The following is a 25,540-nucleotide window of genomic DNA, read 5'->3' on the forward strand; positions in this document are numbered from 1 at the left end:
TCCAAACCCACAGAACTTTATTTTAAATTCTGTGGGAGCACCGAGGCTTTCCAAAGACACCAAACATGTCCTGCTGAATTACAGGAAAGTGTGTGTAAAATTCTGCAGAAGACATCTAGATATGTACATATATATATATATATATATATATATATATATATATATATATATATATATATATATATATATATATATATATGTGTGTGTGTGTGTGTGTGTGTGTGTATATATATATCTATATCTATATCTATCTATCTATCTATCTATCTATATCTATATATATATATATATATATGTGTGTGTGTGTGTGTGTGTGTGTGTATATATATATATATATATATATTTTTTTTTTTTTATTATTATTTTTTTTATTTTTTATTTTTTTTTTTTTTGTTGATGTAATGGTGCAGCGACATCTTTGGCCTCAGCATTTCACTCAGTGGCGCTTCAGTGAAACGTTGCAACCAGCAGATACAGCATCTATGACATCACACGTTGTGTACGTTTTTGCACACCGTGATGCAGACTTTAATTGGTTAAAGGCGCACTAAACGGATATTAATTGTGCATCATTAATGTTTATGTTGCCTCAGCTTTGTCCAGAAGGTGGGGTACGAGTAACCACAATCTGGCTGTGCAGTCGCCATCACCATATCCTCTGCGGTTAACCAGCATGGCAATCAAGTAAAGACATTATGAATCTTGTTAGTCAAAGACAACCCCATAGGTCATGCAAATTAATTTTATTGATGAGCTTTTATTGAGCGTAAGGTTTTTTTTTTTTGTTTTTTTTTTGCCGTAGGTGGACGATACCAACTAGCGGAGCCGCAGGAGGGGAAAAGGACGGCGCACCATGACTCTTTAACCCCAGACAAATAAATGACACCTCAGTCAATCTGCTCTGTTGCATGGATCTCCTTTTCGCTCTTGTTTTGCCATCACGACCGTCCTGTCATCCACATTTCTGCGCATGGTTCAAATCGGACATTTTATCGCCACCCCCAAAGAGCGCGTCCATCGCCCAGACCCGGAGACGTCGCTTTGGTTGGTTGGACACTGTCTGAATTTACAGTAGAGCCGGGGAGCATTTCCGCATTGGCTTCGGCCGAGCTGTCACTGCGGGAGAATGAATAACGCGAAATGTAGCTCATCGTGTGAGAAAACCAGGAGACGCACACGGATTATACAATGCATCTACGTGGTGGGCTTCATGGTAGGTGACACAGTGCGGGGCTTTGCGGGATGTTTTGTTTTATCTGACATGCACACAGAGGTCTGGGGAAGTTGTTGTGCAAGCCTGAAAGTCATGTTTGCATAGACTCATGCTGCGTGAAATACATTAGAATATGCTCCGAAATGTGCATCAACACGCACAAAAGTGTGTCTGTGTATGTCATCAAGAAGAGCAAAAGTAATGCTGTAAACATTTAGGCTACAGAGTCAATTTAGGATAATACTAGGAGTACTGGAGGGATATTATCCCGAATATCATAAAGCATAAGGTTTCTGTAAACTTTGTGTACAGTGCCACAGACACTATATTCATGTTGGTATCTTAGTGATGTTTTGTTAGACACTAGAACATGTTTCTGCAAATTAATCTAAACCATATCCTGGCCACTACATCAAACTAATGGCATCAGCATGGACAGATACTTTTTCTTTTTCGCGTATTTTGAAGCATATTGCCCTGTATATTCTGAGCTGACTGATCAGATGTCTGGCTAAGTGTTTTATTGGGCAAGCCAGGTTTTTTTGACACCGTGGAGTGGACTGAGTGTGCACAGCATCGCTGCCGGTGAAGTGTGTTGCAAGGTGGACTGACACTAAGCATTTTTTTTTTTTTTTTTTTAAATTATGAAAATTCATAATAGATGTGTGGTCATGAAACAGGGGGGCATCTAACACATGGCAGCTTTCATCATCAGCTAGACTGTCATCTAATGAAAAGGCTATTAAAGTGTCCAGGCAGCTCAGGATTTGAGGCCCGGGGAGAGAGCACTGCAGAGGACACTGCATGTTTGTGTATTCTGTGCAGTTTACAATTAAACTGTTAGTTTAATGGGTAGTGTCATGACACTGTATGAATCACTGTGTGACTTCAATCAAGCCCTTGGCAAGAGCTCCTCTGATCTCAGATATGCAGATAAACAGGATGGGTGATGTCTTTCTGCAGGGCCCTGGACTGCTGGGACTATCCCCAACCTGTTTGTGCTGAAAACACCGGCTAACTTACTTTAACTGTTTGCTCTGTGTGCACATTCCCAGTGCTCTGAAAATGTGTGTGTGTGTGGCCCTATCCTTGCTGTGATAATGATAAGACCCATTCATTCCTGTCCCTCACTCTGTTCCCTGCAGGACTTGTTTGGGGTCAGCATGATCATCCCGCTGTTGAGCCATCATGTGAAGGCTCTGGGAGCCAGTCCCACTGCGGCTGGTATTGTAGGTAGGTGTGTCCATTGTGTTGGGTTGTCTCTGTAATTTACACAGCAGTTAAAGGGTCAGTCCTTGGAAAGATGGAGTCGCTAATGGGGATGCCAAAGTTTTGGTAGTTGATACCAGTGAAATTTCACATTTCTTGATGCTTTATCACAATTGAAACAGAAATACCATTCAGTGCACACCATGTTATTAAAAAAACTATATAAGCATTAACATGTCAACAGAAACATTGTGTGTCTAGTATTTAAACATATAGCCTAGTTGACATTACAATTAAAGCACTGATTTCCAGGTGTAACATTGGCCATGTGCCTTGAAGCAGAAAACATGAAGCCCAACATAGTACCAATTTCAAACTAGAGGAACTGTATGAAATGCCCTGCTGTGACAGTAAATACAATGGGCTGATTATGTCCACTCATTTGATTAGCAGTCCTGTAGGCATGACCCCATCTTTGAGTGTTTTTATATTAAAAGAAAATGCAACATTAGAATAAGAACACTTGAGTTACTGAGTGAGGGATGAAGGTGCATTGATACTAAAAATGCAAATATTAGTGTTTTTTTCAACTTCACTGATTGTTACGACAGAGTTAATGAGAGAACCATTACCATAATCTAATCTAATGTTTGAGCCATCCTAAGCTCACTTTGTATAGGTTTTTAAATGTTTTTATGGCTTTTTTTATTATTATTATTTTTCTTTTTTTGCTTTTTTGCCCTTCATGAAATAGTTAGAGCACCGCAACAAACATTACATTGTTTTAATATTCCAAATAGTTTGTCCTTGGTCACATCGAAAGAGTAACCTCAATTAGGTTTGAGTTATACATGTATAATGAGCTGTAATGTCTCATATTCCCGTCTGCTGTAACTTCTTTTTTCTCTTGCACCACTGGTAAGCGTTGAGGCCACAGAGAAGTCATAGATATACTCCTTGTCAACATCATCCATCATCCATCAAGTCTACTATGGATTGTATTGTGAATTCAAAGTAACACAGAGCTGTTTGTTTCAGGATCTACATATGGGATCTTGCAGCTGTTCTCCAGCACAATAGTTGTAAGTATTGACTTTGCTTCACCTTGAAATAACCTGGGAGTCAAACTCGGTGCTGCCTGCTTTCCTCGCAGTTGGCGACGAGAAATTTGCATTCCACGTCCTCGCTGGTATTTCATGAAAACAATAAACTTTGTCAGCAGCCCTGAGTCTTCAAGCTTGGCTGTGGTCGCACAACACACTCAGTCTCTGCACATTCACCTACTAGCACACACTACCTAGACCAGGGGTGTTCAGCTCAAATTTTAGGAGGTAAGAGTTCCCCCTCAGCAAAGGTCCAGGCCATCATCTAACTTTTCTTGTGATTTTCATGCTTGTATGGGTGTAGTATTGAGGGTCTGTGCGCGTATAGGTGTGTGTATATAACGATAAAACAAAATAAAGTGCAATCAGGCATAACAACACAGCAGTTTTACTGGATGAAAAACAAAGTGATTATTTTGAACAAACATAAATTTATCTGTAACACATCTTTGACATTTTCCTTTTTCTCTTACATTTCCTGCTCTCTCTCTCTCTCACTAAATTGGAAGTGGTTGCTGCTGTACAATTGCTTTGATTAGCCGAGATGGTCATTTAAATAACACACAAGACTGGACAAGACACTGAGATACAGTAGTCAAAACTAACCACAACACTATAAAGAAGTTTGCAAGCTGTTTTGTGGTTTGGGCGGAACTATCACTGGGTCTGGACCTGCACCGGTCTGCACTAATTGGTGACGCCTGACTCAGGCCTACTGTACATGCATGTTGTGCTGCCCAAATATCACAATTTTGACACTGAACCAAATTCTTTGCAGTAAACACCGCGTCTAGATAAATAACCTTTGGATGTTCTGGTGCAATGTCAAAGCCTGGATGATTCGAAATTGAATCTAAACAATTAACAGTCAATTAACGGCATCAAATTCCTCAAAACCCAAGTAACTCCATCTGCTATTCTACAATAAGCATAGCATCTGAAGAGGGAGATTCTCCACGCTCATCACCACTACCCCGCTGCCCACGACTCCAGAAATTGGTTTAAATCTCAGGAGTCATGCGACAAATTAAAGAGAGAAGGAGTCATTTGTGTTTCAGTGTGCAGACTGGCTGAGTCCTGATAAATGCAAGGGTGGCGTGAACGGCCGAGTCTCCATGGTAATCCCCACAGTCCGCATACAGAACACAGCAAACTCAATTGGTCCTGATTTGATTATTTCATCAGCAGGTTATGTGTGTGTGTGTGTGTGTGTGTGTGTGTCTGTGTGTGTGTGTAATAGGGAGCTAGTAGAGGCATCTGGACGGCTTAGCTGAGAGCGAGCACAAGAGTTTGGGATTCCTCAGGATTTTTTTGAGTCATCTGATCTTTAACACTCATGTCCACATGGTTTAACCGCAAAGACTAAGAACAAGAGAGAGATCTAATTTACCATTCACTCTGTCAGAATTTGGGCTTTAGTTGTACATACAGTCACTTCACTTCGTCTTGCATGTGCTGGTATCTGAAAGGCCAGATAGACTTGTCTTTGCCTTGTCTTTATCTTTGCATTTATATGGTTTCATTTGAACAACATCCCTGATGTATTAAATATGTAACATTCACTTGATTGAACCACTAACTGATTTATTATGAATTACAGTTAATGAAATAATATACAGTAGAAGCATATTTTGGGGCTTTGGGCCTCAGTTTTCCCTGTTCGGGTATTTCAGTTGACTGTAGAAAGAGAGCCAGTAATGAGACATAATCTGCCAATAGCTATTGGCGGATAGTTGAGATGTTTTGTTCCCTCTGTGGCTTTGGTTGAGTGTCACTCCCTGTGTGTGATTGTCAGGGCAGCTGGAGTGATGTGGTGGGACGGCGGTACTCTCTGCTGACCTGCCTGCTGCTCAGTGCACTAGGCTACGGCCTGCTCGGGATGTCCACCAGCATCGCCCTGTTTGTCCTGGCACGGATACCTGTGGGTGAGTTTATGGCAGCGCCAAACACAGTGAAGTTGATTGCATGAGTAATATCACCTGCACTTCCACCTGTCTGTGAATCAAGTTTGGTACAGAGAGAGGGTGAGGCAGGGTGCCAATATTTTCTGTTGACCGCTGAAGTGTTAAAGTAAAAAACCTTTTACCATCCAGTTCTACAAGTCCATCTGCAAATGTATGTATGTGAAAGGGTTAAAATAAACACCCTGGAACTGCAGTAATGGCTTCATGCTTCCTCTTTCGGCGCGTCGGACAGATCCCAGCTATCTCCTCTCAGTGATTAATTTAAGTTTTTGATAGTCACCACATTATCAACAGAAAATGGTCAAAAGATCCCACACTTCTGATGCTTCGTTGGACAAGCGCATGTAAGACAATGGACCACTCAGCCACTTTGGATGTGACTGTGAGTGAATATGAATGAAGTAATGGAGCACAGCACAAGCCATGGTATGTGAAACTCAGTTCATTCATGCTGTGAAGTTTATACTTGCCTGGACACAGTTGATGCTGATTACTGCTGCATATTGGATGCAAATGGATGCTGTGGCTCTTGTTTGATGTCATTCTTGTCATATTGCTCAAAATTGAATAACTTGTGGACCAAAGAGTGGATTGATTGTTTTGTATTTCATGAAAACAATAAACTTTGTCAGCAACCCTGAGTATTCAAGGTTGGCTGTAGTCGTACAATACACTCAGCCTCTGCACATTCACCTACTAGCACACACTACCTAGGCTAGGGGTGTTCAGCTCAAATTTTAGGAGGTAAGAGTTCCCCCTCAGCAAAGGTCCAGGCCATCATCTAACTTTTCTTGTGATTTTCATGCTTGTATGGGTGTAGTATTGAGGGTCTGTGCGCGTATAGGTGTGTGTATATAAAAAAAAATTGAATAACTTGTGGACCAAAGACTGGATTGATTGTTTTGTACTGGCTGTGGAAAGTTGGATGTGGATATGTTTGATGCATTTACTGCTGATGCTTAAGCTTGAATCAAAGTGTGGACTGTGGACTCGGAGACAATATTGGATTGCTCATGTATGGAGGCAGTTTTGTGCCAAGATAAAGCAGTAATGTTGGATGTGGATATGTGATTCAAGTACTGCTGGTACCCCATCTTGGATTAAAGTGTGGACTGTGGATGTTGGGACAACATTGGATTGTGCATATATGGAGCTAGATTTGTACCAAAACAAATTGCAATGTTGAATGTGACATATGTTCTCTGAACTTTTTTGTGTGCACATTGTTGGATGTCAATATGAATGGATCAAAGGCTGGTTCACATGCAAATGAAACTGAAAGCAATGAAATTGTCAAAAGAAAAATCACACTCACTGAAAAGGCCTTAGTGAGTAAAATGGAGAAACTTCAGAAAGAACGGAAAGCAAGAGTGAATAAAATCAAAGGTGTCATCGTTGCTCTTAAGGAGCTCATGCAGAATGATGGTAATGTTACAAAGGTGCAAACTCAACTGGAAAATTTGATGCAATTGCACGAGGAGGCAATTTCCCTGCATGAATCAGTCATGTTAACATTACCTGATGTGGAGAAGGATAAACTAAACCTGTGGTTTGCAAGCATTGACAAATATAACAAAGGATTCATTGAGGATGTGAAACAGTGGCTCTCTGATATAAAGAATATGGTCTCACGACATGCAACAAATGACAAAATGGAGAGATTGCCAGATCACAAGGAATGTGAAAATCCCCCAAGCTTGCCACTGCATGAGCCACATCTTAATGGCAAAGTGCTTCAAGATATTGAACAGGAGGCTGACTTGCCTCAAATGCATAACATTGAGCAGGATGTCACATTTCATGATGACATTCAGCCACATGACAGTATCTCAGTTGTTGGAAGCAGAAAAGTTGAATCAATATCTGGGACTTCACATCCTTCACATCCTCCTCCCATGTCAAAGCAGAGGCTGAAATGGCTGCTCTTCTCACTCGGCAAAGGCTACTCAAATGAAAACAAGAGCTGGACCAGCAGCCGCTCAGGCTAGAGTGGAGGTCTTAAGGGTCTCGGGAAGCAGCGTGAAAGGCAGCAAATGTAAAAGATCGGATGGTATGGAATCCTACATGTCTGGAGGGGCTCGTGCTGCTCTTAATGCTGAGGCTAAATCATTTGTGCCTGGTGGCCAAGGAGTACTTGAGGGTCGAATTACCTCTCAGTCTTATTTGACAACATCAAATGAAAGGAAAATTACTGTGGATGATGGATATCAAATAGTCCAGCAGAGGCCGCCTGAACTCCTGATGGCTCCCACTGCGAATAATGTTGCCTCAGCATCTCAGTTTGCTATTGATCGACATGCTCAGGAACCAGTCATTGATGGCACTAACAATTTGCTAGCATAATGGCAAGGCAAAATGAAATTTCTGCTCTGTTGTTGCAACAACATAACAGCTCTCATCTGCCAAGAAGAGAAATTCAGGTGTTTGATGGAGATCCTCTTCACTATCACACCTTAGTGAGAGCCTTTGAGCACAATGTAGAAGAAAGAACATCTTATCCAGGAGACTGTCTGTATTTCTTGGCACAGTACACCAAGGGGCAACCATGAGAGCTTGTTCAGAGCTGTCAACAAATGCCTGCAGAGAGAGGATATCAAAAGGCGAAGGCTTTCTTGCAAGAACATTTTGGAAATTAGCAAAGGGTTGCTTCAGCTTATTTGGACAAAGCACTCTCATGGCCTGTGATTTAAGGCTGAGGACGCCAAATCTCTCCAAGCTTATGGCCTCTTCTTAAGAGGCTGTCGTAACACAATGGATGACATACAGTACATGTCGGAGCCAGCAAACATGCAGACAGTGATCAAGAAGTTGCCTTATAAGTTGAGAGACAAATGGAGGACAGAAGCTTGTGATATTCAAGAGAAACATCATCGTAGAGCTACATTCCCTGACATTGTGAGCTTCATTGAGTGTCAGTTGAAAATTGCAGCTGACTCTGTATTTGGTAATATATAGGATCCAAAGACAATGCATATCAAAGATAGCAGCAAAAATAACAATCAGCGTCGCACTCGAACCCAAGGAAGTAGTTTTGCAACTACTGTAGCAGCAGTTGATGGAAAGGCCCAAGCAAAAAAGGAGGGAGTACCACTGGATAAAAGGACCTGTCTATGCTGCAAAGGTCAACATGCACTGGAGTTGTGCTCTCTACTGGGAAAGATGGCACATAATGACAAGATTGCTTTCTTGAAAGAGTATTGAGTCTGCTTTGGCTGTCTGTGCATAGGGCACATAAGTAAGGACTGCAAGAAGCGTCTTTCATGTAAAATATGTGGAGGCAAACACCCTAGCATGCTTCATGTTCACTCAAAGAAAAAGGAGCAAGATCAAGAGCCAGCAGTTGCAGCAGATACAAACAGCAGTGGAAAGCTCTCTAGTGGTGGTTCAAAGTAGTGGTCTCACTGGGGCCGGTGATCATGACTGCAGGCTTTCCATTGTGCCAGTCAAGATCAAGTCTAAAAGGGGTCATAAAATTGTGGAAACATATGTCTTTTTGGACCAAGGGAGCTCCAGCTCTTTTTGTACATCAAGTCTGATGAATAAGTTGAATGTTACAGTAAGAGGAACTAAAATTCTCTTACGCACTATGGGCCAGGAAAAGCTTGTGGGAAGTTGTATTGTATCCGATCTGGAGGTAGCTGGCCTGGAAAGTGATCTCTACTGTGACTTGCCACATATCTTTACACAGAAGATGTCTGTGTCCAGGAGCAACATACCACGGGAGCAGGATCTTGTTAGATGGCCGTGTTTGCGAGGGGTGCACCTACCTGAGATTGATGCAGATATTGAGCTTCTAATTGGCTTGAATGCACCTAGAGCCCTTGAACTAATAAAGGTGATTCCAAGTGAAGATGGGGGGAATATGCTGTTCAGACCATGTTGGGATGGACTATCAATGGGCCAATGTCTGGTGACGCAAGCTTGGAGCAACTAAACGTCACTGCTAACCGTATTTCTGTGGTGAAATTGGATGAACTGTGGCAGCAGCAGTTTCAGTTAGACTTCCCTGAATGTAGCCATGAGGAGCAATTGGGTCCATCAAGAGAAGATTGCCAGTTTATGGAACTGGTGAAAATCACTGTTGAGCTTGTGGACACCATCGTGCACAGCCTCTGCGTGGATGACTGTCTTGTCTCCGTGCCTTCTGAGTCTGAGGCTGTTGCTCTCAATCACAACCTCAATCTTCCGCCTGGTGTTTTTTCAAAAGGATGATTTGTTTGCACGCCGTAGATGGAAACAAGTGCAGTACATGTCCAACCTGTTTTGGAAGAGATGGACAAAGGAATATCTACCCCAGCTACAGGAGTGCCAAAAATGGAACAAAATGACGTGGAATTTCATTCCTGGAGATATTGTACTCATTGTGGATGACTCTGCACCCCGCAATTCTTGGATTATGGGGAGAGTGGTCAAGGCTGTTCAAGATAAAGGAGGACTCATTCGAAAAGTGAGGATCAAAACCAGGACGAGTTTTCTGGACAGGCCTGTCACAAAGGTTTGTCTGATTCAGGAAGCCGAGGACACCTGATGAACTAGGCTACTTGTTGACATGACTTGTTTTGACATGACCTGAACAAGACTGAGACTTGTGGCACTACCACACTTGATCTAGGACACATGAAGAACCTGCTCATTCAAGGACATTGAAAATGAACTATTCTCATATTTGTGAGGGAAAAAAAAGGGAAAAAAATGTTGTTCATTTTGTTTGCATGTATTTTGCATGAATCATTCTGTGTTGTTGTTGATGATGTGTAATTATTATCTTGTAATAATTAGGGGCCGGAATGTAGGAGCATGGATGTGTTTTTCACTTTTTCACCTTGGGTAATGTGTGTTAGAGGGTGTGTCTTGTGAAGGTGTGTCTTGTGAGTGTGTGGCTGGGTGTGTCACTGGAGCTGAATGATTGCCTGAGTAATATCACCTGCAGTTCCACCTGTCTGTGAATCAAGTTTGATACAGAGAGAGGGTGAGGCAGGGTGCCAATATTTTCTGTTGACCGCTGAAGTGTTAAAATAAAAAACTTTTTACCATCCAGGTCTACAAGTCCATCTGCAAATGCATGTATGTTTCACTGAAAGGGTTAAAATAAACATCCTGGAACTGCAGTAATGGCTTCATGCTTTCTCTTTCAGCACGTCAGACAGATCCCAGCTATCTCCTCTCAGTGATTAATTTTTTTGATAGTCACCACACCAGCCTTTCTCCAAACTATCAAACTTAACTGAGGCCATTTCCCAAAAGGCATAAAATGCTCAGCAAATTTTTCCAAAGAGCTTGTGCAGAATGACCAGTGTGTATTGTAGCCAATTGGCAGTTGAGTCCAGAAGTCCAAAAAATAATATTTACTTCATTATCTCTTGTATTTTCCTCTTTGCCAATCATCTGGTTCCATGCACATCCAAGTAGCAAGTGAAATCTTCCACTAGTGTTATAGGGTGTGCATGCTGAAAATATAGGGGAGATTTTGCAAATATTGCTAACAGTGCATTTGACAGTAACAGCACATTTTCTTATCCACACATTTTCTTATCCATACACAAGCACCAGATCAATATCTGGTTCACCTCATAGGTCTCTCACAGATTTCCCTTTAAGTAAAGTGCAGTTGCATGTACAACAGCAAGATTTCTATCACCACACAAGAGTGGGACATATCTGACGACTCGAGTTGGGCAGCTCTTCTTAGAGAAAAAAGATTTAAAAGCTTTCATGGGATGTCTAGTTGATAATAAAACAATACTAACTCTCACCAAAATATTTCAGCCTACTGGCCTTCATCAGTGTGTGTTGAAGATCACCTCAGCTCAAGTCTGTGAGATTAGTATGACTGCTTTAGCCCCTCAGCAAAGAGCACTTTCTTCACTTGTTAGATGGCCAACTACAGCTGTTTCTATGTACTTTTTTGTACTGTAGGAGTGAATCAAATTTGACTAAGTATTATTTAATCTCTTGACAATAGTTGCATTGACTGCCATCCATAACTTTAAGACAGGACACAGTGTACAGACCATAACTCCCTATCAGTCAGCTGTTCTGTCTCATCATGTGTGTTGGTTGTTTTCTCTTTCAGGGCTGTTCAAGCACTCCCTGTCCATCTGCAGGGCCCTGCTGTCTGACCTGGTGTCTGAGTCAGAGCGCCCTCTGGTGATGGGACACTTTAATGCAGCCTCGAGCGTGGGCTTCATCCTGGGCCCAGTGGTGGGGGGCTACCTCACAGAGCACGAGGGGGGCTTCTATACCTCTTCCTTCACCTGCGCAGCCATCTTCCTCCTCAATGCAGGTGTGTTGCGATGGGATGATGAAAAATTAAGTTATTACATTACATTACACAACTGATATATCTTTTTTTATTCCAGGGTTAGTGTGGATGCTACCATGGAGCGAGACACTACTTCATCGTACTGACACTAATTCCAACAACAGGGCTAGTAAAGTCTGCCATGACAATAACCTTAACAATGCTGCATACAAATGCTCCCATGAAAACAACCACCACCCAGTGTCAGCAGCAGATACAGGACCAAAACCTCAAGTGAAGCACCATGGAGGTCTCAGGTGGATGGAGGTATCTCCACTCCAGCCTGCCTGGAGACAGCTGTCCTCGGTGGGCACGAAGATCCACATGGTGGCCTCCTCTGACATGTGGGACCTCTTCCTGGTGCGTCTTCTCATGGCCATAGCCATCATGCTGTACTACAGTAACTTCTCTCTGGCCATGGAAGAGCGTTTCTCACTCAAGCCCAAGGTGACGGGCTATCTGATCAGCTACAGTAGCACCCTAGGGGCCCTGGCTGGGTTTCTGGTGGGGCCGGTCACCCAGCTGTACGGGAAAAACATGCCTGCCCTGCTGCTTCACTCCACAGTGCTGACCTGTTCACTCATCTTCCTGTACGCTGCTGCCCCCAGTGTCTGGCAGGTGCTGCTCAGCTCCACTTTCTTTGCCATCTCCACCACGATTGGTCGGACCTGCATCACAGACCTGGAGCTGCAGAGGGGAGGGGTCCAGGCAAGCGGGACTCTGATTGGAGCCGGGCAGTCTGTTACAGCCGTAGGTCGGGTACTGGCCCCTCTCCTCTCTGGTCTGACCCAAGAGTTCAGTCCCTGTGGCCCCGCCAGTCTGGGAGTGGTCCTGGCTCTAGCTGCTGTAGGTTTACTGCTCATAAGGATCCCCAAGTGGGACGGGAGGGGAATGGCGAAAATGGCCAAACTCTGAAAACACAGTGAGTGAATGAATGAGAGGGTGAATAAATGTTAGAGAATGCCAATGCAAAGCCACCAGTCACAGAACAAGAAGTGCTCCTGTTTTTGGCCGGACAGCTGTGGGGATCAGCAACAGCTAAAACAACTCAAGAGTGTTTTATTGACAGGATGCCTTCGCCGACCTCATCTGTAGATGTTTTTTGAGGTGACATCACAGGGTCAAAAGTGCTGGTCACCACTGGTGATCCTTCAGGGAGAGTGGATTCAGGAACTTGAAACACAGCGTTGGCAGCACTGAACAATCAGATCTGCTTCCCTTTGTGAAGAGGTTTGGTCAGACATTAATGTATGGGTCATGTGTTCCTGGCACTACATGTGTCTTGAGACAGTAGTATTAGATGCAATGCAGACTTTGTTTTTTAGTCTGTAAACCACTACACAGTCCAAAGTCCCTCGGTTTACTATACTGATGATGCACTACATGTCCCAGAATACACCACTTCTCCACTTCTTTATCTAGTTCATCTTAACACAGAAAGAGGAAGGGAGTCCTCCTTTTACTGTACATCCAAGAAAGCAATTCCTTAGGCACTCACAGATAGATTAAACTGTAGTGCCCTCTGAGGGGAAATGGGACCTAGTTATTACTATTTAAATTATCTTGTGATAGTTTTGGAGATGCCAGTATGACGTCATTCTTGTTCAATACCACTCACTTCTCCCACTACACTACTTCAGCAATGGTTCTCATTGTGGTATATGAGCAAATGTTTACTTTAGTTTATTACTTTTAGATTTTAACAGGTATACTGATATTCAGACTTGCTTATTAATTTATATTAGGGAGGGTTTAAGTAGACATTGTTATTTTGTAATTAAGAGTCAATTGTATTCTGAGGTACTATACTGCTGTTCAAAGGCCCAAATACCACTGAACTGTGACAGATTCCTGCAAAAAAAAAAAAAAAAAAAAAAAAAACAATGAATAAAAATCTTTTTTCTATGTTTGAGTCCTTGGTCTTGAGTTGTATGAGAAAAGTTTATATTGATGCTCTAGCATATTAAATCAAACTAATAGTGTCATACCCCAGTGAAACATTTTCATCTTGTATTTCTCCAGACACAGTGCTGTTCATGTAGGATTTTTATACCTCTTCCCACGGTTTATCCTGTGCTTTGGATTTTTAGGTTTGTTTAAAATTTGAGAACCAAAGTGATCATAGTAGTGCCAAATGTTGGAGAAAATGATTGAAAAGTTATGGTGGCAGGATGGTGGGGGTCTGTGCTTTTAGGACACAATATAGAAGCTTCTTCCATTTTAACTGGCAACAGCCGAAGATCATGGAAATCATCTATTTCTATTGTTTAACACCAGAAAACCAAAGCTCCAAGTGGTTCTTGTTCAATGAAAATTTGTTTCTGAAAGAGCACAACATTACAGCAACCATTATTCAATAATAATTATGGCTAATCTTGATGGCTTTAGACGATGAGAAAATTTTATTACACAAAGATAAAAATAACTCCTTGGGCCTAGTTTGTGAGGTCCATGAGTGTAACAGACATACAGGCCTCCTGGAGTCCTTTAACATTTCCACAAGTTACACTAAAATGGACTATTTACAGAATGCATATCCTCCGTCATAAAACTGACACACAAGAGGCAATAAAAACACAAAATCACAATATTTAGACTAGATGGAAGGATGAGGACGTAATCAGTTAATATTTAAATGGCTTAAAATATATGGCTTAAAATGTCCAGTTGGTTAAAATGTAAAGTAACTACACAAAGAAAATTGGAGAGTAAAACCAACTTTTGTCTTTTGAGAATGATTCACTACAGAAACGTTAATATACAGTTTCCTCACTATAGTGCATTGTGCTCTTGATGTGTTTGACACCACTCAGTTTTAAGTTATTCAACGTTCACGCCGCGGGCAGCTACTCTTCAGTACCACCGTCCACTGGCTGATGTGCGCTTGCCAGTGGCATTGTAATAATAAGTCTCAGTGTGGCTCACTTCTCATAAGAAATGCACGGACTCCGATGGAGCGCTACTGTGGGTTGAGTCGACTGTTAGATGCAGAGATCCTGGTGCTGCTGGAGAACCTGAGACACAGTCCACAGCAGTCCGGCTGCTGCTCAAAGCCCAGAGCTCGGCGGACTTTTCATGGCTTCTTTGGGTTCCACTGAGGCCGCCGGAGCAGAGGGTTTCGTGCTCCATTATTGTCACTGTCTCTGGGTTCAGCAGCCCAGGCTGGAGGTGGAGATGAAGGCTGCTCCTCCTCTGCTTCATGATGCTCGTTTCTGTGGTCACCTGAGGAGCCGTTGGTGTGAGAGTCCAAGTGGCGGCGAGGGGTAGGGACACGGGAATCACTGACGGAGGAGTTCATTCTGGACATGCCGTGCCCTGTTCTCCCTCTCTCCCTGCTGCTCTCATCCATCATGTTGACGGAGGGCGCCTCAGTTAGGGTCTCCAGCCTGTTGAGGGGCAGCATGGCTCTGGAAGAGGAACGTCCTGGCTGGCTAAATCTTGAGCGTCGAGAGGGGTAGGCCATCTCTGACATGGTTTCCTCATCATCTGAGACAAGTGCAGAAAATGGCATTAAAGCTGATCGAGTGGGCACAAATATACCATAAACCCACAATATGTTTTCATAAAAAGCAAATGACATCTAACAGAACAGACCACCATATGGCATATGAGGAAGCTGGTTTGAGTACAGAGTACAACCTTTTAAGGAAGGTTTGGAAAGCTTACCTGCATGGCTCAGCCTCCCAGGAGGGAATTTCGAGTCCAGACTCTTCCCGGCAGGGAGAGAGAAGTACTTATGGGATTTGGGCACCACCTGGGAGCGAGACGGAAATAAAACAGTCGGGGGAAAGGACAGGATGAAAAGTGATGGAGAGGAATAATGTCATGAAGAAAAAAGGAGAATGATAAAAAGAGGGATGGGATTAAGAAAACAACCTCATGTCTGATTTAGGATCTTTTTTTTCAGTTTCCATTAAATTAACCTGCAGTTCATGAGGTTCAAATCTCTGTTCAAATACCTACTTTTAACTGAGCAGCTAACTGAGAATTCATGTAGTCAAATTCATCTGATAGCTGAGGGAAATATCATTGAGTGTGCCTGTTTGAGAATAGACCCCCACCACCAGCCATATGCTGCAGAGTTTCCTGCTTACCGAACTCTGAAAGCTGCCAGGCCGGAGGCTGCGGCGGATGCTGGCATGACGTCTCATCAGAATCTCTTTGGTCTGGCTCTCGTTGGGCAGGGCATGCTTTCTGGTGTATGCCACCGTCTGATCAAAGAAAATACAGGCATGTGATTAGAAATAAAACATAATACATAACAGCCACAGTTCTGCTGAGACAAGGCCTGTGCAAACACATGTTGAGACGACTGGACAGTTAATAGATACTTTAACAAGGAGACGGCGTTTCATGGCTTTTTACTGTCGTTTTTACGATACAGCATATGTTTAGGTTTCCCAACCATGACTGGACACACCTGTCTGACCCATAGGGACAGAGAGATTCCTCAGCTCTGCTTGGACTCTCCAGGCTCCCATGCTTCCCCCACGACTCACCTCTGTCAACAGTGCTTCCTTCAGGAACTCTAACCTACAGCTATTATCTTGACCTAAAACAAATATAACCACCTCACAAAAACTCCTAAAGCTTGTCATTGTTCTTCACCAAGACGCCACTATTGATCTGTCTGTCTTATGTCAATAAAATGTATCCAACTATCTCACATGAGGTTAACAAGGACAGACAGGATGAATAACCAATTAAATGTTGTCTTCCTTGAAAAAATGTAGAACCACCATTAGTTTGAGTGTGGGAAGGGGAGCTGCTGACCTGTCTTGGGCTGAAGAGGTTTATGTATATTATTAAAAATGACTGGAGAGAAAATGCATATACAGATAACATATGGGAGTATAGATTCTGCTTTTTAATTTAATATATATTTTTTAAATGTAATATGTGTGTTCTTATGAGTATTGTTTTTTTGCTTTGTGTGTAGAAGGGGCACATGTTTGTATCCTGATGTGTTTACTTTGGTATTGTGACTGAAATCTCAGTCAAACATTGTCAAAAAAAGGTTATATTCCTTTAACTTCATAATTTTCCACTGATCACCCCACAGTACCACAACATCCTGATTAGTAGGCTTGGATAAGCATAAATATGCACAACAGCACATCTGTTCAAATGTGATTTGTAAAGACAAGGTAAAGTGTTGCAGGGCTACACTAAAACAAATTTTAAAAACTTCAACACAGTAACTCCCCTGATAGGATGCTGTTAGGCCAGTTAAAAGGTTGTTATAGGCAAGGTGGACCATTACTAAGTTTTTTTAATCCATCTACCCAGCCTGTAATTCCAATAAAGTCAATTCCCACACACACTTTTTCACTGCTGCATTGATTTATTCAAAGCAGTCAGTCGACGTTTCAATTGTAAGAACTTTTCCCAAAACATGTCTTGAGAAAGGTTCATGTCAGAGGTGAATCAATGTATGCAGGAATTTAATTTTTTCCTTTGAAACTGGATCTTTGGGGACTTTGATTCCCTGAACCACTCAAGAGCCAAATAGTGTGCATGCTGCCTCCTATCCATCTGCACAGGACATCACAAGAGAGTCGCTGAATGTTAACAAAAATACCACCACAGAGGGAGTTGAGCGGGACATGACGAGGGTTTGTGTGAGGGAGGTTCACAAAGTCTCTGAATAGCAGAGAGATGAGAGACTTGAAAAGATGGGCAATTAAGGTAATCAGACAATCTCACTTGAAACACATGCTCCCTATTTGTCGACATCAAAGCGTTTTTGAGGGCCTCTCTGAGGGTGATGTCACTAATGGAAAACTACTGCCAGCCACAGCCGGTGGCTATGCAAAACAGCACGTGAGGTTCAGTGCCTGCACTACATATATTAACATGAGTGAGCCAGGCCTCAGACAGGTTTTCACCTCACTTTAAAGAACTGAAGTGAAAACGACTTCTGTCCAGCTTTACCGGTGAGACAGATATGTAATATGTGGACTTTAATAAAGGAGGCTCATCAATTAAAAAAAAAAAAATCATTCCTTGGTTGTGTTCACATCATTCTGTTTTTTCCCCTGTCTCTGCTCTTTTCACAGGAAAGGAAATCTAAAGCAGCTGCAAGGTGAAGAGAAAGCAACTACATTTTTAGAGAACACATTTTTTTAAGTGTATCTGAATGTATGTGAGAATGGCATGGAGCCATGCAACTGCAAGGAAGTAGAGGTTTCATGCTACATAGGAAGCAGACAGTTGAGGACAATAGCGTCCTGACTGCACATGGTGATAACTGGTGGAGAGGTTGGTAGTTGTCATTAATGTTGTTACCAAAGGACTGTAGACAGATTGGAGCTCACGGGATGTGTTGTGAGAGTTTCTGCTAAGTGTTTGATTTTTCTCCTCTACAAAAACGGAAAATAGTCTGAACATTGCTTTGGTGCATCTCACCCGCTGTCTGATCTTGTACATGTTCTTGGACAGGAGATCATGCATGTTCCTCAGGTCAGCAGCCATGAACTTCTTCTTAGGTTTAGCTGAGCTCTTCTTTTCCTCACTACAAGACAGATAACAGAAATAAGAAACATTTTAGTTTTTAGTTACCGGTCCCTTCTGACCTTAACAGGCATTGCGGTGAATGAGTTATGTTGGTCAGTACAACAGAAATAAAGGTGGCGTACTACAGAGAGACGATGGATGGGGCAGCGCTGATGTCTCCAGACACGGTGTCCAGGATCTCCATGGCGTTCTGCAGCTCCAGTTTCTTATACAGCGCCACAATGCTTGACTCGGCCCGGTTGTCTCGGATCAGGATCTTACGCAGGACTCTGTTGTTAAACTTCAGGAATCTGACATTGGGCATTGGAGATTACACCGATTAGTTTCACTGTTTGTACAATAGAGTTAATTCGGCAAAAGAGGTTGTTATATTTCCATAATTCACATTTTGTCTGGTGCATTGTCACGTTAAAAATGCCTATGGCAAATAATGGTGAGAGGTTACTCTGGGGGATTGAGAACATGTTTGATTGGTATAACACACTTCTCATTACACATTCAAAGACCAGAGGAACCTGTTTCGCAGGATGATTACATTAAGTGTCAGCAACAAAGCCAAGAGGAAGAGAAGGATCACTGGAAAGCAGAGAGGAGGAATGGAATAAAAGCGAGAAACTAAGAATAAAGGGGAAAGTTTCTAAGTTAGGGTATAGTTAAGGTATCGTTTTACAAACTCCCAGTTACACACAATGAAAGAATTTGAAAGACACACAAAGCTCAAGTGAAATGTAGTTTTGTGAAAAATAAAATACTTGGGAAAAATAGTTCAAACTACTGTGTACATAAAATGATCAGATCGTTACATAAAATAATAGGACTTCAAAAATACAACTGATTAGGTCTTAACAGCAATTGTGTTTTGTTTTTTTTTTGAAGTAAAGTGCAAAGAGTCAGTGTTTATTATGTCCACACAGACACTAGCTGCCATAACAAGACGGTGGATGTAAAGTGCAAACCAAATAACCCTATGTGGATGTCAAAGGAAGAAGGGCAAGGAATAAAAAAAAAATAAATAAATAAGTGAACGATCAAAAATGTAATTCTCCTATATTTTCTAGCCAAATGTTGTTAGTAGTTGCAGCGGTTAACTGCATCTCAAAATAAAAAAAAAAAAAAAAGATGAACTAATAAAGAAAAAAAAAAACATTGAAATTAAATTTAGCTGAACGACCATGGAGCCACTGTAAAATGCGTGTTAAAATATGAGTATAACGTCATGTGTTGACATGCAGACTGGACGAAAGGTAGAAGAAATAAAAGACTATGAGAGGAAGTTAGTAGTTTTAGTAGAGTGTTAGGAACAAAATGCTGTGGCTATTGATGCAGGAAGCCGAATTCGACACCAAAGTCTATTTAGCTGTCAACAATCCCACACATTCCCAGCATGAACAATGGCTCTGTCAAACAAAACTACAAAGAGGAAAATATAGAGCACAACAAGCAAATTGAGGCTGCTGTCTCGCTTCCAGTTTTACTTGGGAGCAGGTTCTTAAAAATCCTGTGTCCTTCTATTCTTTACTTTCAAAATCTGCAGTTAGGAGCTCATTTGTACATCTGTAGGATACTAATGACTGAAAAACATCCCACATCCACGGAGTGACAACTAATTATAATATTACAGCTAGAAGACGCTATTAGGTAAGCATGAGAGATGAAGAAAACAGGGCAGGTTCTTACTTGTCCTTCCAGTAGTAGTGGCTCCACTGTCCGCAGAGATCCTCTATGCCGGCGATGGTATGCTCCATCAGCTGCAGGTAAAAGTAACAACGCTGTTAACGCTGCACACAGAAAAACGCTGTCCACGAAAAGCATTCGCAATCATAATCTTTGGCATACCCTGCAGTGAACCTCTACGTTGATGGTGCCAAGGTTGCGGTTGGTTCTGCGGACGTTGATGAACTCAATCAGAGGTCGGATGGAGATGCCCTGAGGAGAAGAAACACAGGATGAAAATTCATCAGGACATAATAAAGAGGCATGGCCGTAGCTAATGTCCCTAATTGTTAAAGGTATAGATTGCAGAACTATCTGGACCGTAAAATAAGGCCGGTGAACATAATGGATGATGATCTGTTGGAAAATAATCACTCAGACCTTTGCTTACCTGAATAAAAACAGTGAAGATGATAATGGCAATGGTGGCGGTGATGAAGAGTTGCCTGCGTCCGATGTTGTCAGGGAGAGTGAAGGCCAGGGCAAAAGAAATTGCACCTCTAAGGCCACCATAGCCCAGGCCAAACTGGTCTTTCAAGTTAAATGGGATGGTACGGAAAGGGTTAATGATCTGAGTCAGCACCAACACACCTGGAGGAAGGAGGAAGTGTAGAAAAATGTCAAGAAGTTTGTTTCGGTTTTTGTATTGACAAAGGTAAAGTATAAGTGCTTGGATCGTTGTGCAAACTTCAATCTCAAACACAAGCAAGACATTCAGACATTGAATGAAATCAAACCGTCTGTCCAACACAGGAGCCCTCACCCTTTCCTTACCCAAACCTCTCCATACGAAGGCAAACAGCAGTGTGAACAGGATGTATCCCCAGTTCCACTCGTGCTCGGTTGTTATGGTGACCACACCCAGGAAGAAGAAGATAAGGGTCTCAGAGATGGAGCCCAGCATCTTGATGACATGGCGGATGGTGGTGCAGGAACGCTGGGACACGTTCTCTTCCACATAGTACTTCATGGTGAGGGCACACGTCACGATGCTGCATACACACAGGACACAGACTTTGTTTTTTACATGCTTCTACAGTGGCGGAACTGTCAAGCATTCACATATTTTGACCAGTAATCTACTCACGCCATGATGGATGAGATGGCGAAGAGCTCAGCCACCAGATAGGCCAGGTAGCTGTACATGAAAATGAAGAGCGGTTCTATTTCTCGGACGTTGGCCGTGAACCGGGTGGTGAAGGCGGCGGCGAAGCCAAACAGCACGCCGAAGCCCATGCCTCCGAGCCCGACCACAAAGAACCGCGCCACCCCCAGGAACACGTCCACCGGCTCCACCACCGGCATCTCCGCCACAAAGTTGAACATGTTGTACAACACCTAAAAAGAGACACATACACACGGACGTCCATACACAAGAAGAACTAAGTATCATCATCTTCTCATCAGTTTTAGAAGAAACTTTAGAAGAAGTGGACTGAATACAAACAGCCCCTGTCACACCCATGTGCATGCATTGGGACAAACAACCCACGCAGCTCTGCCAGAGGTCATGGGTGGTGTCAGGGGCCGCGGCCTCAAATCACAGCGTTCCTGATAAAAGTGATTTATTGACTTATGAATACCGCACTGTTTGCAAGGTGATAATCTCATTTCACTGAGCACATTGAATGACTCACTGAAAAAGATCATTCGCCCGAACAGCCGCCTTTGTTTCTCCCGCTCCTGTTGTACCTGCACCACTGATAATGTCGGATGTGAACACAGCCATTTCCCTGAATCCTAGAGCTTCTCACTGTACACGGTAATATTGCTGGTCAAATGCTTGAAGATTAGCTTTGAAGGGCCCGTAAGACTGTGCATCCACCAAAACAAAGTTACTAGGACAACAGATGAAAATTAACCTCTCTGGCTAACTCTGGCTCTGTTACACTTTCTTTCTGTTGATTAATGTGCACTGTTCCTGACAAGTAAACCAATGAAGTGAGATAATAAAACTGACATAGTTTAAGAGGCCATGAGAAAGAAATTGCAAATACTTAAAATGAATGCCTTAAACAAAGACAAAATACAAACTATTAAGTACATTTCACATTTTCATTTGGTTGCTCAGAGGAGAGGAGGCACACAGTTTAATAGGCAGGGAAAATTTTGGAATCCTGTCTAGATCAAAGAAAGATCGAGTTTACATGCAGCTTCAAATAACTTTAACAATTTTCACAGCTACACAAATCTGTCGTACTGACCAAATTGGCTTCCTAGTACCCATGATTATACAACACAAGGTTGAGATAAGGAGATGTTTTATTAGAGATTAGTTTGGGTTAAGGGAAAAGAAACATCAGAGCTGCCTCTGATTATTATACAGTTCAGATACGACAGAACTTGGAAACTGGTGGGCCTATTTTCTTACCATTCATTTAAAATAGTTTCTGTGTGCACAGGTTCCTTATTTTGGATTTGCATTGGAGACTGCTCTAACACAGCAGACACAGTGACACTCTTGGTAGGTCGGCGATGTTTGTGCATGAGACAAATACTGGACCACGCCTGAGCTTCAGTTTCCCGGGTAAATGTTTGTCCTCAGTCTCAGCATCAGCTCTGCTACTGTGTACTAAACAAAGGGTCCCCACCACTCCCACCTCAAAACACAGGACAGGTATGTGTGGGTGGGTGAGCATAATAGACACAGAGAGGGGGAAACTCTGGTGTGAGCCCGTTTCAGTCAGGTTCCAGACGATGATGTGTGTTAACTCCTCCCATCCAGCCAACTGCAGCACTGACCTCAGAAACCGGTTTGGTGACATCAGAACAAACACACTCATGTAAAATGCCTCTGGACACACATTCATTTAGTGTAGCGTCTACTTACTTCCCCTCATGTAAACTTTTAAATTCATGAGGTTTCATATAATCATACAAGGAATATGCAAAAAAAAATCCCACCCATACACAATACTTATACTAGCCTGGAAAAGAGTGAACACATGGTACAGTATCTGTTGAAACCTGAGCCTTGTCTTTTGAGAGTGAAGGAATGGAGACAAAAGCAGGTCTTCACCACACAACAAATCCTTCTGGGACTCATATTTCTTATTATTGAATTTTGCAAATAACCCATGTAGGACTTTATATGTAAGATGGGTGGAAGAATAGTCTCAGTTAGGATACTACATTCAAGTCCTCTTACTGAGACACTACATGAGGGACAATGGCTATCGACCCCCACTATTCTGAACAATACAACGACATACTATCAGCTGCACATAATGGCAACTTTCTTGCTGCTCAGCGTGTTATGGTAACAAACAACTGTTGGCTGAGATGAATTCTAGTTTGGAAAAAGAACATGTAGCAGCAAGTCTCCCGCTCCATTTCAGTTCAGGTTTGTTTTGGCCAGAAGGCACTGTGCCTCCTTGGATGTGTTCCACCAAATGGGTCACAAACACACCCATCTTGCAGGAAGTCAAACACATTTTCACAAAAATCTCTGCCATGGCCAACTCACCACAGTGACAGCATCATTGAAGAGGCATTCGCCAAACACCACGATGTAGAGCTGCTCGTTGACAGACACATCCTCGAACACACTCAGCACAGCCACAGGGTCGACGGCCGAGATGATGGTGGCAAACAGCAGGTTCTCCTGGAGGTTGATGTCCTGCACGCCGAAAGCCTCAATTTGGCATATGGCGAACAGAGACATGCCTATGCCAATGCTGTTCCACAGAGTCCCCACCACTGCAAACCAAAGCACCTGCACACAAGGTGTAAGAGTCAAACACATGTAAACAGGCTGTATAATCATGAATGTTTAAGATTTTTATGATGTTGTGGCAGCATCCAGAAACCGTGGCTGGTTTGTAACATACCGTGCCAACGTTCTCAAAGAAGGGCCTGATGGGCATGAAGTAGCCCGAGTCCAGGACGATGGGGGGCAGCATGTACAGGAAGAAAACATTGGATGTGAGCACAGCAGGGGGCTCCTCGTGGACAGAGTGCATGATGGCACCCACAATCAAGCCAATGCTGATCAGAAGGCATGACTCCGGCACCCACACTGTGATCTTGTGATACACATGGAACCCTGAGAGACGAGGAGAAGTAGGAATATTGTTTATGCAGATGTCAAATTACCAACTACATCACGTCCAGGTGTAACCATGCACCCACCGCCTGCCAAGAGATTATCTGGGCAGGTTCCTCTATGCAACAGTCACACCTATTCTAGGTACACAATTTAATCACATATTGTTGCTTACCAATCTTGGCAAATGAGGCAAGCAGCACCCAAAGAGTGATCTCAAAGGGTATCTGAATTCTTGGGTAATCCATTGTGAAAACTGGCAAATTTTCCTTCTCGGCATCGGGAAAGGCTTGAGGGCCATCATTGGGTTTGATCGGGGGCAGAACAGTGACGCTGCCTGTTGGTTTCGGTGGGATCTCGCCACTGGAGCCATGTGGAAAACTTAAAACTATGCAAAATGTGAGTGAAATCGCCCTCCATTTAATATTGCTAAAATATTCCATGGTGGACAAAAACCCAGAGGCCTTACTCTACAATCCAAAGTGATTATCCAGGTCGTTGAGATTCAGTCACTCCATCCAACTTCAGAGTCACACGGAGGAAAGTCCCTTGACCCGTGAGAGACGCCTGCCTCTCAAAGTTGGCAAATTTAACCTCCAACTCTTGTCCTCAGTCAGTCATCTTCACTGTAAAAAATCTCAGAGTAGTGTCCAAATAATATTTCCCTCAGCGCTCTCTCTCTCTCTCTCTCAGTTGCAGGCTGTGTGAGTCTCCTTCAAACTGCGTGACAACACACCTGTGGTCTACCTGCGGCGCGTCCTCGTGTTCCGATAGCGGCTGGGCGCGGCCACGAGCACTGCTCTGATTGGGTGTCACTTAAAGCAAATGAGGGTGGGACGTGGTGTTTCTGCCAGCCACTCTGCTCTCTGTGGTTTCGGGAACAGACCTACAGAGGCCAGTTTCAACTTTCACTATAGCCTGATAGGTTTCACCTTTTCATGAGCTTCATGGTATTGTTCAGGATGTAAATACTTATTTCTCACAGGATAACTAAGGTTAAAACCAGTGATAAATTATGAACATAAAAGTGAGTTGGCTAAATTGTGACCTCCAGGTGTTGATGATGATGAAGCAAAAAAAAAAAAAAAAAAAAATTAAGGGAAAAGTTTTTTTTTTTTTTTTTTTTTTTTTTATCAGTTCATTCCGGTATTACAGGTTATTTTGTCAGCCAAAATGCTATTTTTATATAACTTAAGTCAGTTTGTTGCACTTGTTATGACTAATACTATGATTTTAAACCCTCTCCTTCACTCTTTTCTGCAATTTAATAGCCTACATACCCATACAGACCCATACAGAAATCTAATGAACATACAGTGTATGCTCCTATACGAGAGATATGCCATAGTCCAGCATATTCCATCATCTGGATATGATGATATACAGTATACATAACCCATGCTGAACTGCACCACATTCATTATATTTCTGTATGGGATATTAGGTCTACAGAGAAGTCCCAAGCATCTTCTGTCA

At 42.6% G+C, this 25,540-nt stretch overlaps 2 protein-coding genes across 3 annotated transcripts; one reads left to right on the forward strand and one right to left on the reverse strand.

Annotated features, from left to right (window-relative positions):
- The first annotated feature begins 1,087 nt into the window (after positions 1 to 1,087).
- On the forward strand, positions 1,088 to 13,695 carry mfsd9 (major facilitator superfamily domain containing 9). The gene is made up of 6 exons (XM_030081624.1): positions 1,088 to 1,213; positions 2,359 to 2,446; positions 3,461 to 3,504; positions 5,321 to 5,450; positions 11,563 to 11,772; positions 11,849 to 13,695. Exons 1-6 carry the CDS (start codon positions 1,127 to 1,129, stop codon positions 12,703 to 12,705), a joined length of 1,416 nt encoding a protein of 471 aa, XP_029937484.1. The 5' UTR covers positions 1,088 to 1,126; the 3' UTR covers positions 12,706 to 13,695.
- Positions 13,696 to 14,147: 452 nt separating this feature from the next.
- On the reverse strand, positions 14,148 to 24,842 carry slc9a2 (solute carrier family 9 member 2). Of its 2 annotated transcripts, XM_030081505.1 has the most exons (14): positions 24,534 to 24,842; positions 24,240 to 24,452; positions 23,850 to 24,064; positions 23,486 to 23,734; positions 21,107 to 21,357; positions 20,794 to 21,011; positions 20,411 to 20,610; positions 20,143 to 20,232; positions 19,984 to 20,054; positions 18,429 to 18,596; positions 18,199 to 18,304; positions 15,885 to 16,001; positions 15,457 to 15,544; positions 14,148 to 15,276 (listed from the first exon to the last, which is right to left on the reverse strand). In XM_030081505.1, exons 2-14 carry the CDS (start codon positions 24,310 to 24,312, stop codon positions 14,864 to 14,866), a joined length of 2,259 nt encoding a protein of 752 aa, XP_029937365.1. In that variant the 5' UTR covers positions 24,313 to 24,452; positions 24,534 to 24,842; the 3' UTR covers positions 14,148 to 14,863. The 2 variants fall into 2 exon arrangements, with proteins under 2 accessions (XP_029937365.1, XP_029937364.1); XM_030081504.1 differs by having other exon boundaries at positions 24,240 to 24,842.
- Positions 24,843 to 25,540: the final 698 nt, after the last annotated feature.

The sequence above is a fragment of the Myripristis murdjan genome, chromosome 21 (genome assembly GCF_902150065.1).
Source record: "Myripristis murdjan chromosome 21, fMyrMur1.1, whole genome shotgun sequence".
NCBI lineage: Eukaryota > Metazoa > Chordata > Actinopteri > Holocentriformes > Holocentridae > Myripristis > Myripristis murdjan.

Bases quoted from the DNA above. Each gene is read 5' to 3' on its own strand.
- mfsd9 (XM_030081624.1), top strand. From the start codon at position 1,127: ATGAATAACGCGAAATGTAGCTCATCGTGTGAGAAAACCAGGAGACGC. The intron at 1,214-2,358 runs GTAGGTGACACA...TGTTCCCTGCAG, and splicing joins TCTACGTGGTGGGCTTCATG to GACTTGTTTGGGGTCAGCAT. The intron at 3,505-5,320 runs GTAAGTATTGAC...TGTGATTGTCAG, and splicing joins TGTTCTCCAGCACAATAGTT to GGCAGCTGGAGTGATGTGGT.
- slc9a2 (XM_030081504.1), bottom strand. From the start codon at position 24,507: ATGGAATATTTTAGCAATATTAAATGGAGGGCGATTTCACTCACATTT. The intron at 18,305-18,428 runs GTACGCCACCTT...TCTGTCTTGTAG, and splicing joins CCATCCATCGTCTCTCTGTA to TGAGGAAAAGAAGAGCTCAG. The intron at 16,002-18,198 runs GTGAGATGCACC...TTCTTTGATCAG, and splicing joins TGTACAAGATCAGACAGCGG to ACGGTGGCATACACCAGAAA.